At 35.4% G+C, this 14,802-nt stretch overlaps 1 protein-coding gene across 1 annotated transcript in view; it reads right to left on the bottom strand.

Annotated features, from left to right (window-relative positions):
* The window catches only part of USH2A (usherin), a 722,977-nt gene that overhangs the window by 571,399 nt on the left and 136,776 nt on the right, over nucleotides 1-14,802 (bottom strand). The window contains exon 12 of the mRNA XM_036931704.2: nucleotides 10,985-11,626. Within this exon, the coding sequence (XP_036787599.2) occupies nucleotides 10,985-11,626 (642 nt within the window). The remainder of the gene's footprint in view (nucleotides 1-10,984; nucleotides 11,627-14,802) is intronic.

Genomic DNA, 14,802 nt, shown 5'->3' with positions numbered 1-14,802 from the left:
AAGAAATGCAGATGGCCAACAGGTGCATGAAAAGACACTCTGGATCATTGATCATCAGGGAAATGCAAATAAAAACCACAATGAGATATCACCTCACACCAGTTAGAATGGCGACTAACCAAAAGACAAGAAATAGCAAGTGTTGGTGAGGATGTGGAGAAAAGGGAACCTCCTACACTGTTGGTGGGAATGTAAATTGGTGCAGCCAGTGTGGACAGCAGGATGGAGGTTTCTCAAAAAACTAAACAGAGAAATATCATATGACCCAGTAACTACACTTCTAGGAAATTACCCAAAGAAAACAAAATCCCTTATTCAAAAAGATATATGTACCCTTATATTTATTGCCACATTATTTAGAGTAGCTAAGACATGGAAACAACCAAAGTGTCCATCAAGATATGAGTGAATAAAGAAGATGTGGTACATGTACATAATGGAATATTATTCATCCATTAAAAAAAAAAGACAGAAATCCTGCATTTGTAACAACAGGGATGGACCCAGAGGGTAACATTCTCAGTGAAATAAGCCAGGCAGGGAAAGACAAATACCATAGGATTTCACTTATTTGTGGAATCTAAAAATAAAACAAAATAAAATGAACAAAATAGCAGTTGACTCATAGACACTGAGAAGTTACTCGCGGTTACGATGGGGGAGGGGTTAGGGTGGGTGGATGGGAAAGGTGTGGGAGATAAAAGGGCACAAAAATTCTCAATATTAATGTAAGTTGATCACAGGGGTGGTAATACAGCATGGATAACATATCCAATGATTCTGTAACATCTTTCTATGTTGACATATTAATAACTGCATTAGTGGGGGTAAGGATTTAATAATGTGGATAACTGGTAAAACACTGCGTTATATACTTGAAACTAATGTAAGATTGTATGTCAATTATGCTTTAATAAAAAAAAAGTAAATAAACGTTATTTCTAACCACAAAAGGTAAAAAATAAAAATATGATTCAAAAATATTTTCAAGTTACTTAACATTTCTTGGACCCAGAAGGTGGAAGTTATAAAATTAGAAAGGTGTTGGACATTTGAATGATGTAGCCAACATATGAGGGAGAAATGATGCTTGTTTTGTGTATATATACACACATGCACATGCATGTTACAAGAAATGTTATTGAAACAATCCATAAGAGGGATTGAAAGATTCTAATAAGTAAAGTTCTGAAAAGTAAAAATGAATTGCACAACTGAAATGATAATTAATTTAGAAATATAAAATATCAGTGATACTGAAAGAGAGAAAGAGCACAAAGTGAACCCCTCTGGATTATCTATTCTACAGGGAAAAACAAAAAGTAATTCAAACACTGTAAAACTAATTTAAGGCTCAAGTTAAAAACAAGCCATTCTTTTATAACCATCAGCAATTAGTTTGGTTTTTCTTCTAGGCTCTGCATATTTTCTCTTGGAAAGCTTCAGGGATAGAATAGAAAACATTGTGCTTAATGAGAAGAAAGGAAGAAACTCAAAATCTGTGCCATTCAGTTGGAAAGAAGTAATACCATCATCCTTTAATAGTAATTTACAAGTAGATTATGTCATTTGCTTCTATGCATCCACTGACTGTAATTTACTTTATTGTAGGTATTTCCAGAAATAGGTACAGCCATGTCAATTAATGTATATTCTTGTCCCTGATTCATTATATGATCAAAATCACAAATTTGGAAGGCTTCTGTTTTTGATTCAAGACTGCTAGGGCTGAGTCTATGTCTTTTTCTTCCTGTGAAGGTACCTAGGTCCTTAAATTCATGGATGTACTAACAGCTCTCCAATTTGGATAAATTACCCATTAGCACAGATACTTAGAAGTAGAATTAATTCGGATTTATTGCAATAGCTTTGAGCCACAGAGAATTCTAGAAAAATTTGGGAAGATTTTTACAAGAAATGATTTATTAGATAAATCTGTAAAGACAAGGGATGGTACATTTTGGTGTAAATGACTGGGTTGCCCAGATTGGAGAAAATACAGAATGCCTAGAAAAATCAGAGATAGAAGCAGAGAACAAAGAAGGTGTTAAAGCACCTAGGGAGGCTGCAAACAAGGAAGAGACTGCACTGGAATGTGTCTTGGGGTTAATTCCCCTCCTCCTTTCAGGAGCATGATTATAAAGGTTAATCCCACCCGTATTTTAGTTGTCCTATTTTTAAACAGTCCTAATTAGGATGACTCAGGTAACTTCCTCCTCAACTATTACTTCTTGCCTTACCTGAATGTGCCTAATTCTAGACCATTACCTCTCCTTTTATGACTCCCAACTATAGAAAAACATTTTCCCTTCCCTCCTACTTAAACTTCAGCTCCTAAATGCAGCTTAAAGATAACTGACCTTAATTTCTTTTCTTTAACTCGATCCTTTCTGATCTCCCTCCATTAGCTCCAATTCATGCTCCACATCTTTGTGCTTGTATCATTTTAACCGATCTTTTTGAGATTCCTTTCCATGAGTGGTTTCGTACCACACTCTGAAGCACAGTCATTACGACATTGCTATTACCTTTATGTAGTGCTGAGGGTTAACACATACATAGCACAAAACAGCCTACTAAAGTTTATTATTTTCCCTGGTTTTATTTCAGCTAAACCCTGGGCCTGAACAAGACAAGTCTCATGTGGAAAACAATGTGTTATTTCAGCAAAAGCAAAAAGGCACCTGTATCATAAAATAGTGCTGCTTTGTCTAGGAGAAGGCTTACAGAATCCTTAGAGTTCAAAGTTATTAGCAAGCTGCTGGTATTATCTCCTGTAGTGGCTATTTGCACAGCACAGTACCTGTCCTGGGCATAAAAAAACAGCCCATTTCCTAGCAATGTGCCTCCTGAGGACTATGAACAACTAGGCTTTGCCAAGGTCTTGAAATGGGAGAAAGAAAACAAGTTTAACCTCTAGGCCTGATTCAGAAAAGGAGGGCAGAGCTGAGGCTAATCACTGATTATGAGCCATTTAGAAGAAATGCCTTTCACCTAAAACCAGAGAATGGACATAATATTAAGGGAAGAGTCTAGGGAGAAATTTCTGTCTTGCCTATACTAGGCAACAAAAAACCATTTTAGTGATGCCTTCACAAATCAATATTTTCAGAATGAAGCGTAGTAGATGATGCTAACTTTCAAATTAAATCTGTAATGATGTTCCTCCGTTTGGTGGTTTTATATCAAAAAATGCTAAAATCATTATTCATAGGGATTACCAAATGTCAACCAATGCATAAATATATATTAATATTATTCATCCAAGATATAACTTAATTTTTTTAAACTCTTTTCTGTTATTGTAGATAGGCTTTAAATTCCCTGCTCGCATTCCTTCTTCCTGGACTACCATACTCTCCTTGAGTACTTTACCAATTCCTATTTACTTTTAAGGCTCAGCTTGGTAATCACCTTCAACTAAGTCCTCTATATCCCCCATCCTTCAAAAATTAATCAGTCCCTTCACTTTAGTACTTCTCTATATTGTACATTTCTGATATTGCATTTATCACACTGTGCTATATTTACATATAAGTCAGTTTCCCCTCCTAAACCATAATGCTTTAATATATTGATGATTGAAATGGTTCAGGGGAAGGAGAGAGACTTTTGAGCATACAGTTAGTTGATAGCTAGTGAGACTGAAAAAAATGCAAACAAGGAATATAAAAGGGCTCCTTTCTAGCATGTCCATGATAAATAGTAATTTATTCCATAAATGTTTATTGAAAAAAATGGATATATGAATAAAATGGATGGATGAGTGGATGGATATCTGTCACCACTTAAAATATGAGATGATCTCTTCAACACTGAAAACAGAAGAGAAACATGAATCTGTGAGTCCTAAGAGAGGTTGGTCAGAGAGGCATGGTCTATCAGGGACAATACCACGGAATGTATTTGAATCAGGCACAATACATTTAAAATGTAATCCTTGCTACATGAACAAATGGACCACAGCGTCAGAAAGACATTGTCATACCAAAACCATGTCTCCTGTTCTTAGAACAAAGGACCTATAACATGCTTATATAAGGGAAAATACACTATTGAACTTTTCTGTTCTATAAAAAGCCTAGTTTTCCTCATTGTTAATACCCTGCATATTTAAACTTAATTTAAGCTTTAATTTAGGAAAATATGACTTTCATAGAAAACAGCTTAATTAAAGTTGCAATGATGATAATGGATAATATGTACTGCATGTCTGTCAGACCCTGAAATAAGGTTTGATCTGAAAAGCCCCAATTAAGATGTGCAATATTTCTATGATGGAAGGACCAATGGAGGAAAGGCCTCCATAAGCACACTCCTTAAGAATCAAATCCAATAACAATGAGTACAAGTAATGACATCTCTGATTATATTTTGGAGATTATATTGTGTAGATAGATATGTGTATTAATAATCCACAGGAGCACTTTTATATTCTTTGTTCCCCTTTTTCTCAATCTCAACAGTTATTGACTGTATGCTCTAAAGACTCTTTCCTGCCACTGCACCATTTCAAAAGTTTCTCTTAGTCCCAAAAAAAGAGCTCATCCCTTCTTTACACCCTTCAGTTCAGCTCTTCTGTATCTGACCCCTGTAGCTTCCCAGGACTCTTAAATTTCATTTTACAGCTATTACTCAGATTTTACACAACAAAATGAGATATTCCTGGACCCGAGCAGTAAGCCAGAGTCATGGGTCAGTTGAGATGACTGAGGGTGGGGGAAGGTTACAAACACTTGTAAGAGTTTCTGTTTTAACCCACCCTCAGATATTTATTGAGTTAGTGTTTATGACACATATCGAGCTATTCAGAAAAAGGCTTTTTCTTTTAGAGTGCAGATTCTGAAGTCCTTTGGATCTGGATTTATAAATGGCTTTTTCTACTTAATTGGAATCCATTTCCTTTACTCTAAAATGGGAATAACACTGGTCCTTTTCTGTCATAGAAATACGGCACATATTTAAAGGGACTTTTCAGATAAAACCTTATTTCAGGGTGGGGCAAACAGATGCACAGTACATATTCCCATTATCCCCACTGCAATTTTTAGTAGGCTGTTTTCTATGAAAGTCAGATTTTCCTAAAGTTTAAATGATGACTTGTCAATGTCTCCCCGCCTCCCCCCCAAATTTGCTATGATTATGGTCCAATCGCCTATGACAAAATTCTTTCCTGGTGGTTTATCAAGGAAGAAGCTCTTATTCTGAGACTCAGGTGTCTCTGTGAAACACGTGTTAGTCTGGAAAGCCGTTTCACCGAATACGAGGACATGTGGCCTAATCGGATCTCAACTCTGATGCACTGACTTTCAATGGAATATCAACCATCCAATTCTAATTCCATTGGCAGGGTCTTGCAAGCAATTCTGGCTTATGAGCTTATTACTTAACAAGTATGATATGCTTCTTAATGAAACAACATACTTTGTTTTTCTTTCTAATTACATGAATTATAAAGCAAAACCAAAAGTAAATACCAGAGGGAAGCATTAGGAATTGTCCTATTAGCACAAAATATGTCATATGAGTCTTTTTTCATTATAAATTAGCCTGTATTTTATTCCAAAACAGCAGAGTCCTCAATACACGCTCTCTGTCTCTCGTTCTCAAGGACAAGGGTGGGTCACTGGCTCTGAATGCCTTGACATCCTTCCCTGCCTTTCCTGGCCTGGCCTCTGATTAAGTGCCTGCCGCTGAGCATTACGAGGTCATCCAGCACTGAAAAAATGAATGGGGAAAACATATTTAGTGCTGTATTTATTAGTGTGGGTAAGTGTACATTCATATATGTACACACAGTCCAAATAATTTTAAATTAAGGCATTTTAAAAATACTTAATGGAGGTTAAGCAGCATTTTTAACCTCTGTTCAAGTTATTGAATGGCATATTAAAACCAATGTGGCTCTAATGTGCCTTCTAATGTGCACTGCTGCTTTAACAAATTGCCTATAAATTTTAGTTGAATTAAGCCTATTCCTTGTACATTCAGAGTAACGTTAGGTTAATAATACATGAGGTTTCATTATATGCACCTTCCTTAATCATGTTTTTTAAGAAAGTGGGACAAGAATCTAGGTGCCGTGTTCTCGTACGGGCCAGTAATCTGTACAGTGACAGGAGAAAAAGGCAAGCACAAGTCCTCAGGCTTGTGAGTTCGCCCCTCCTACCTCGTACTTCCTCCTCCGGCCCCACTGCTCACACGCATTAGCTTGGAACTTCGCCCTGTACTAGATGATCTAGGTTTCTCAGACGTGTGTAAAGGAGTAGAATGAAAACTTCAGATTGCAGCGGTGCATTTTAATATGCATACCGCCGAGCTGGCTCCTGGGAAACATCTGGTTATGATAAAGACACTTCAGGATAAGTTTTTGTCCTTTTCCATGTAAATTTCATGATAAGAGACAGTAAAGCCAGAAAACAAAATTCAAAACTTCTTCTAAAGCTTCAAGAATATAGAACAAAACAATTTTAGAAAGAGGTTCACAAACCTCTTTTGACCTTTTCATATGCTTATACATATGAATACAGAATATCCTGTGTTATTTAAAAAAGGACATGAGGTCCTCACATCCCCATTTTCTCTCCTCCCTTGCAGGGCGAAATACTACATCTATCTTCCCTATGGGTAGAGCATTGACAGCCTTGCAATATGCCACTCCTAAAAGGAGGAGAATGTCACTGTGGTATCTTTAAATGTAATGATTCACCGATTCAGGAGCCAGCTACACAGCACCCACCACGGAGATGCCGCTCCGTGGGTCTGGGAAGGAGCCCCGGACAATCTGAGGAATGGGGTTCAGACTTGTGGGTTAGAGAGGAACAAATGGGCTGAAGACTCATGGAGATGGGGTCAAAGAGGTCATGGGTGTCATGCACCTCGTGAGCCATTCAAGTCCAGCAGTTTTTTTTGCTTTTTTTCACTTATGATGATGGGAAACCAATGGGGCGTGGAATGATAGGATCTGAGCAAAGTTTGAACAGCCTCACTTTGGCCGCATGCTGAAAAGTGCCTGAAGAAGGGTAGAGAGGAGAAACAGGGAGTTTAAGTGGGTATTTGAATAGTCCAGGAGAAAGATGAAAATAGCCTGGACTGGCGTGGGTAAGTGAGGGTGTTAACAAGTGGCCAAATTCTGGATATATTTGAAGTCTGACACCAGTGAGGCTGATTTTGATGGAAGAGACACGATTGTGGGAAGAAGAAAGGAATCAAAGAATAATTGCAAGGAGCTGGCCTGAAAAGATTACAACCCAGAAAATACTAGGTAACATTTTCAGTTAAACATAGTACATTGTACAGTTTTCCCCTTCTGAAATCCCCAAAATAAAACAAAAGGAGAAAAAATGGAAGTCAGTGACAGCTGTCTGCAAGTAAAAGCTGAGCACATGGAATAGCAAGGTCAGCCTAATTGATTTAGGTTGCATAACTTTGGAAAGAAAGACTTGGAATTAAGGTTTTTGAGGTCAGGCATGAGGTCTAGTTAAACCCCTCTGCAACTAGAAGGTTTTCTCTCTCATATTTGAAGAGAAGACAAGTTTTCTCTTTAGAAGTTAAACCAGAGGGTTTGTACTTAAGAGGTATAGGGACAAAGTGCTATAGTGAACACCTGGATTATATGCCAGGCTGCCTTGATTGCTAATTTTTTGTCAACTTGTCTAGGCTTAGTGTCCTGTTGTTTGTTTCAACACTAGTCTACATGTTGCTGTGAAAGTGATTAATAGATTTTCCTAGTATACAAAAACACTAATCTACAGACAAAAGGACCCAGTGAGTGCCCATAAAAAATCACATCATGCTGAAATTTTATGAAATGAGGAATAGAGAAATGGTAGAAACATCTAGAATGTAAAAAGGAAGGAAAAACAAAAATCTAATTGGCATTGAAAATAATGGTGAAATAAGTTAAGTTTTTTGAGTTAAAATGATTCTATACAGTGGCAAAATTTCCTAATAGCTATGACTGCAGTATCTAGATAATTCTGGACATTCAAAATTCTTTTAAAAATTCCCTCCCTATATTCTGTTTCACAAGTTGCCGGAGCATATGCAAATAAACCAAGAAAAAGTGGCACATAAGATTTAGGAAACAGGATCCAGCACAGAGCAGACATGTGAAAAAAAAATCCTTAGTATAGCTTCAATATTTAGGACATAATCATGCAACTGAACTAGAGATCAACCAGCTCAAATCGGATGCCCCCATGGACTTGAAATATTTAGTGACGATACACACACACATACACATCTCTTATTAGTAGGGTTTCTCTGGAGCACCCTAATACAGATGCCCTTGTAAAAACTCCCGATTATTTCTTAGTATTTTCAATTAAACCAACCATTTAATGAATACATGCAATGTACAAGAAAGTATATTAGTAGGGTGGCTATGCAAGTTGAATATGATAACACTTGTTCTCAACATATTGTAACTTTAACAAGTGAAATAAGATAACTGTACAGGTAAAAAAATACTTTATGATAACTGTTTTCAGTAATAGTGATAATTTCCATTATATAGCCCCCCTTAAAGACAGAACGATTTGGAGAGGACTTTTCTGACAGCTGTGCTTAGGCAAATAGCCACTCAGAAAGTATTCTCTGAAAAAAACAACACTATGAGAAATACCAAAGAGAAAGAAGATAGAGGAGACCATGCAGGGAAGAAAAAGATTCAGTATAATTATCCAGTATTCTAATTTTTAGTTTAATTAGTACTTCTATCAAAATTTATATGCAGATCATTTTTTAAATTAAATACAGTTTAAAAGCTCACAGTGTATAATAACAGTCCACTGCTCCATCCTTCTCCCAGGAATCTCCCAGCCCAGAGCAACCACTTTCCACTTCTTTAGAGGTTTCTGGCTTTTATTTCTATATTTCTGAATAACATACATATATTGTTCTATCTCAACTTTGAAATTTTAGGCTACTGTTTTCCTACTGTAGAAGATGAGTATTTAGCACCATAACCACTCCTCCACAATCCCCTTATTTGGTTAAACACGGTTAAGAGATGATCCTGTGACTGACTAAATCTATTTCATAGCTTTGCTATATAATGTGATTTGATTGTATTTCCTTTATTGAAAAATTTGCCTTGAATTCGCTTTCTAGGAATCTCTTAGACATTTCTAGGAATCAAACAGTCCAGTAGAAACTGATCCAAAAAAATATATCAGTTTCTTTTCTTCTCCTATGAAATATATAAACCCACAGGAAGACCTGAACCCCTGATCTTCCTGTGCAGATTTGAGCCAGTTGATTTCTAGTTTTGATGGACAGCTATATCCTAGGGCAGAATGAAACAATAAACTTTAACAATAGGTAATTATTCAAAAGGATAAAACATTTGATCTATTAGCTTTGGCTAGTTTATTTACAAAACAGATATATAAATCATGGTTATTTGTACAGGAGACTAAGTACCTTATTTCTAAAATTAGAGATATTGATAAATAGCAAAAGAGAAAAAGAGATTTTTTTCCATCTCTCTTCCAGTTTGGGTAACAGATGGAAAAAACCTGCAAATTTTAAGGATGAATCCGCAGCTGAGAAAGTACAATGTGCTGTAGCCGCCATGTAGGCCATCTACCCAGCTATCAATAATCTTCCTGTTTTGGGGATACTTACAATATTGCTCCTACCTGAAGGTGTGGTCCCTAGAAGCCTTGTTATTTTATCTGATCCTGACACTCCTGGACATAGTGAATTGGCTCAGACATAAACATCCTAACAAAACTGAATGAATTAGAATTTCCCTCATGGAGTTGTAACCAAGAAAGAGCTGATTAACCTTGCTGTATTGCTGGTACTAGAACTGTAAGTGAACTCAAGTGGATGGGGTGGCCATAAAACCCTGCAGAGAGGGAGACAGAAGCAGTTGTTCCCTTCTGCAAAGCGAATGAGAAAGGGGATGGGAATGAATGAATGACTGGTTGAATGAATATACATCAATGGGAGCTTTCTTGTTTCTGAATCCCAACTGCACTGCTCCATATCAGATTTTGTGGGACATCCAGGGATAATAAAGTCCAGTTCAGGGCTAGTTCAAATTGTTTTCTGATACTGATATCTCAAAAAGGATTAACTATTCATCAATTCTTTCCCATCTCTTTGGATTTGTCATAGTGATCAATGTCAAAGGAAAGGTATGACTCAATTGACCTAAGCTGGATTACTTGTCATGTAAAAGAGGACTTTAGGTTTTACCCTTTCCTGGCAGGCACATTACCCTTTTTGATTTGCATTATGCTCATTTTTACTAACTCAGATAACTCAGCAGATTTTGGTAGATAAGACAACAAGAAGCATAGCTCTTAAACAACTGACAAATATTTGAATTTATCATGACATCATGATGAACTTATTATGAAGAAGGCATATTTTTCAATCAAGTCATATAAAGGCAAGGAGAAAGCCATACATAGGGTCCATCTCTCTTCCAGTTTGGATAACAGATGGAAAGATTGGAGCAGTGGGACTGAACAGTAACTTGATGGCATTTAAAAAACATTTCTATATGTTTTTGATGCTGGCAGAACATATAGGCAATTTAGTAAAGATTTTTTTGAGAAAATCAGTTCATTATCTGAATATTTGGCACTGTATAGAAAATTAACTCAAGTTTCCCTTTTTCTAGAAAATAAAATTTATACTTGCTTTTCTTAGTTCAGAGGTTTTTTTTCAGTTGTTAAAAGGGGATCATCTTCAAGTTGGGAAATTATAAGTAGGTTTCAATTATGAAATGTCTGATTGGCTGGCATTCATCAAAAGGGCCAGCCCAAATAGAGCAGCACAAATATGCCACATATCTTAAACAAACTAAACACTTATATATGTATTGGATAATACTGGTATCAATACAACAATGCTGAAAATAAATTTTTTTTAGAAGTCCCATCCTAGAAACAAAGAGGAATCACCCAATAGGAGATAAGAAAAGAAAAGTTGTTGTGCCCTGAAATGTAACACATTTCTTTCTTACCTGGTTGACACTGATTACACCTTCTCCCCTGACGATTAGGCAAACATAGGCACTGGCCACTGATTGGGTCACAAATGGTCCCAGGGAATGTCCCCATGGAGTCACACTCACACATCTGGCAGCCTTGAAAATTGCCAGTGGTCAAATTGTACCTGTGAGGCTCACACTGATTACAGTGAAGACCTGTTACTCCTAATTTGCAAGGACATTGTCCTGTTGATTGGTCACACAGCAGAGAGCCATTTACTGTCCCAGTCTTATCACAGTTACAAGGAAGACAGAGAAAAGATTTATTTTGCTGGAGGTAAAAGTACCCCTCCAAACATTCGTTGCACTGTCTCCCTCCAACACGGGGTTTACAGACACACTGCCCTGTCCAGGCATCGCAGATGGTCCCAGAGAGGGACCCAGCTGTGTTGCAGTCGCAGGCCTTGCAACCAGTGATGTCCAGCCCGTAAAAGTGTTCTCTGCAGGTGTCACAGTGAAGTCCTTTGGCTTCTTTTCTGCACTCACACTGCCCAGAGAGAGGATTGCAGAGTTTGCTCACTGAGCCGTGGAGGTTACACAGGCAGGGCTCACATCCGTTAACATTAAAACTTCGGAGAAATTTAAATCCAAAACTGCAGTGATTGCATCTAAGCCCTAAAGACAAAATTTGTTTAAAAAGGTGAAAATGTGACAAGGTTTTTGTTCAAGCTTTCAAGATAGCTGAAGCACAAACAATGCTACTGGCAGCATATTTAATGCAGTCACAAAATGTTCAGTTTTCTCACATGCAATGTCATAGAAGGCTAATCATATAGTCAAAATATAATGGTAACACTTAATCTGGCACTTAATGCATCTTTTTTGTTGTAATGTGCTTTATAAAATTTTATTTATTTGTTACTCAATGTAAAGAAAAATGCTTAATGGAAATGTTGCTTCTGTTACACATACTGGAGCTCTTTTCCTCTTCAACAAATATTAAAACTGTTATTTTAAAACTACTTAACTGTACTGAAGCTATTACTTTTAGTTTTTTCATATTAACAAAATATGCTCACTTAAAAGTATATAGTAGAGAGTGAAATACATTTTCAAAGCCATACAGAAGAATTACAAATAGCCACATTGGTTGTTTCCTAGAAATCAGAGACCCTTAAAAATGTTTAATAAAGTGTTAAGCTGATAACTATTATTGTGATAGTGGTATACATACATTTGAATATCACACATTTATATAATTAATATAAATAAAACTTATCTGAGGCAATTTTATTTCTCTGCTTTTATATGCTTCTATATTTTATCATTTTCAATTAATATAAATTATGCTCTCCTTATCTCATAAAGCAATCACATGGCTTGTCATATTGTGTGATTCAGAACATACCTCTTTCAACACTAAGTAAATTCTGCTGTTTATATTTCTTCTATTTAAAGGAGTAGAAATATACATTTCACAGAGAAATGTTTTATCACCCAATCTCAAATCTCTCACAATTTACATTGGTTTCAAAGAGTATTTAAAGGCAAAGGAATAAAAAAAATTTTTGAACAGTAAATGCTGAGATGCAAAATATTTCCTTTATATAATCTTCACATATCCATGAATTTAAATAACTATGTGGTGTTGAATCAATTGAAGCATTTGTTTCAAGTTATAATAGCAATAAAAAAATTTTTTCTAAAATAAGTCAAAAACACACTCAGGAACTCATATGCACAAAAGCATTTCCTAAACTGGAATGAAATGCATAATATATATGTATATGTATGGATAAAAATTCAAGAACTCCAATGGAAGGCAAGTTCTTTAACAGTGATGAATGACTCACCTAAGGCATATCATTTAATTTCAATAAGGAAAATAAAAAAGGACCACTATTGCTGCAAATTTTAAAAATAACTGTATTGTTAACAAGAATTATGACTCATTTTGAACTATTAAAATTGGTCTACATGGATTCATATCATATCAGTTTTAAAAATATGCGCAGTGCTTATTTGAATATGCCATACATATTCCTGACAGGTAATCTATTCCTAACGATACTCAGGAAGGCCTACGGGGCATCACATTCAGTGTTAACAAGTACAGGCGAGTTAGCACACTTGGCATTTAATTCACATTCTTCTCCCTTTTTATTCTAGATGAATGACCTACTTTAATAAAATTATTGGTGCTAATGTATTTTACCGGTGATAGAATCATTAGTAAGGTTTAACAGTTTTGTTAACTCTAACAGTTTGCTTTCTGAAGCATATACAATATACACTTGTATTTTCTGGTTCCTTTTCATATTCATATGGCAAAATTGAATAAGGTGACTTGCTAATCCCATTAGGAAAAGAAATATATATGCATTTCAAGTGTATATTTTTATTAAAAACATAGCATATGCAGAAATTACTCTAGAAATAATATCAAGTTGACAACTTCATTTTCAAAAAATATATATTTTCCTGAAAAAACTACCTGCATCAACCAATGAAATATATAAATGGAAGGGACGTCAAAACACTTTATAAGTAAATAGGTCAATTTTGATTTTTGTTTTCCTTCTCTTCATGATTCCCTATGGAATCTAAGCATCACAGGAAGGATTCCATTGTTATAGAAAAGTAACCATTTCATTTTCTTTAAAGCCCTTTCTTTAGGTTTTGTTTTTGTATCTTGAATTTAAAATAGATCTCACAATAAAGAACAAAGGATGCCATATAAATTGAATTCAAAGGTCTTAGAATTCATTCAGTTTCACAGATAACACGTATAAAAAGATGTGCTTCTCTTTATAAGCTACATACTTTGTTTTCTGAAAAGTTAGTTTTTGCATGCTTGGAATGCATAAGGGCAAGTTATATTAAAGATTTTGATGTAATCTTTCTTTAAACCAGAGAAATTTTTTGTAACATCATGAAGCACATTCGTTTTCTTTTTTATTAAATTAAAATGAAATGCTTTTCTGGCTGAGTTGTATAAAATGATGTATGTATATCTACCTATGTAATAGAGAATTCGCCTTAGAGTCACATCACTGAAATAAAAATGTTATTCAGAATGATATGTCCATCTGTATGTGTATATATATATATATATATATATATATATATATATATATATATATATGTATGCATTTATGTGTGTGTGCATGCTTGTGTGTCACTGCGAGGCATGTTTTTATTATTATAAGGTGCAGTTGAGTGTTAGCAAAACCATGGAAGACTTGGTGTCTTGAATGACAACAGAAAGGTACAGCTCCTTTTTAAACTTCCTATATGAACCAAGACATGTTCAGTCACAATACAAGACCTACTTCATCAGAAAACTTTCCTCTCGTAATATTCTCATATATCAAAATTTCAAAGTGCATTATGTACACAGAACATTTCGGGCACTTGATAAATTTTGTCCTTACATGGCTATGGTTCCCCCTCAAAAATGCTGGATGTAATAAATTGCTATAATCAAATCTAATTTCTGAAAAATACCTGTGGGAGTAACAAACAAAAAAGCATGCCTTGTATAAAAAAATGATAAATAACACTGAAGGTAGCTGTTTATTATAATCAGCTTGGCACTGAATTACAAAATTAAAATTATGTGGCCCTTTATAACTAACCCTAGCAATACACATGATCTGTGGAATTATGTTGACTTATTTTGCATTTCATAGGAACAGTTCAAAGAAATATAATAGAAAAAAATGGAAAGATTTATCACAAAGGACCCTGTAGCACAGAATATTTAGAAAAAAGTCCATTTATTTTGGTCTATTAAGGAAAACAGCATGGAAATGGTTGGCTTAGAACTTATTTAGTGTAAAACATTTTGA

The sequence above is a fragment of the Manis pentadactyla genome, chromosome 19, assembly GCF_030020395.1.
Source record: "Manis pentadactyla isolate mManPen7 chromosome 19, mManPen7.hap1, whole genome shotgun sequence".
NCBI classification, from domain to species: Eukaryota; Metazoa; Chordata; class Mammalia; order Pholidota; family Manidae; genus Manis; species Manis pentadactyla.
This window is presented reverse-complemented; position numbering and strand designations above follow the sequence as displayed.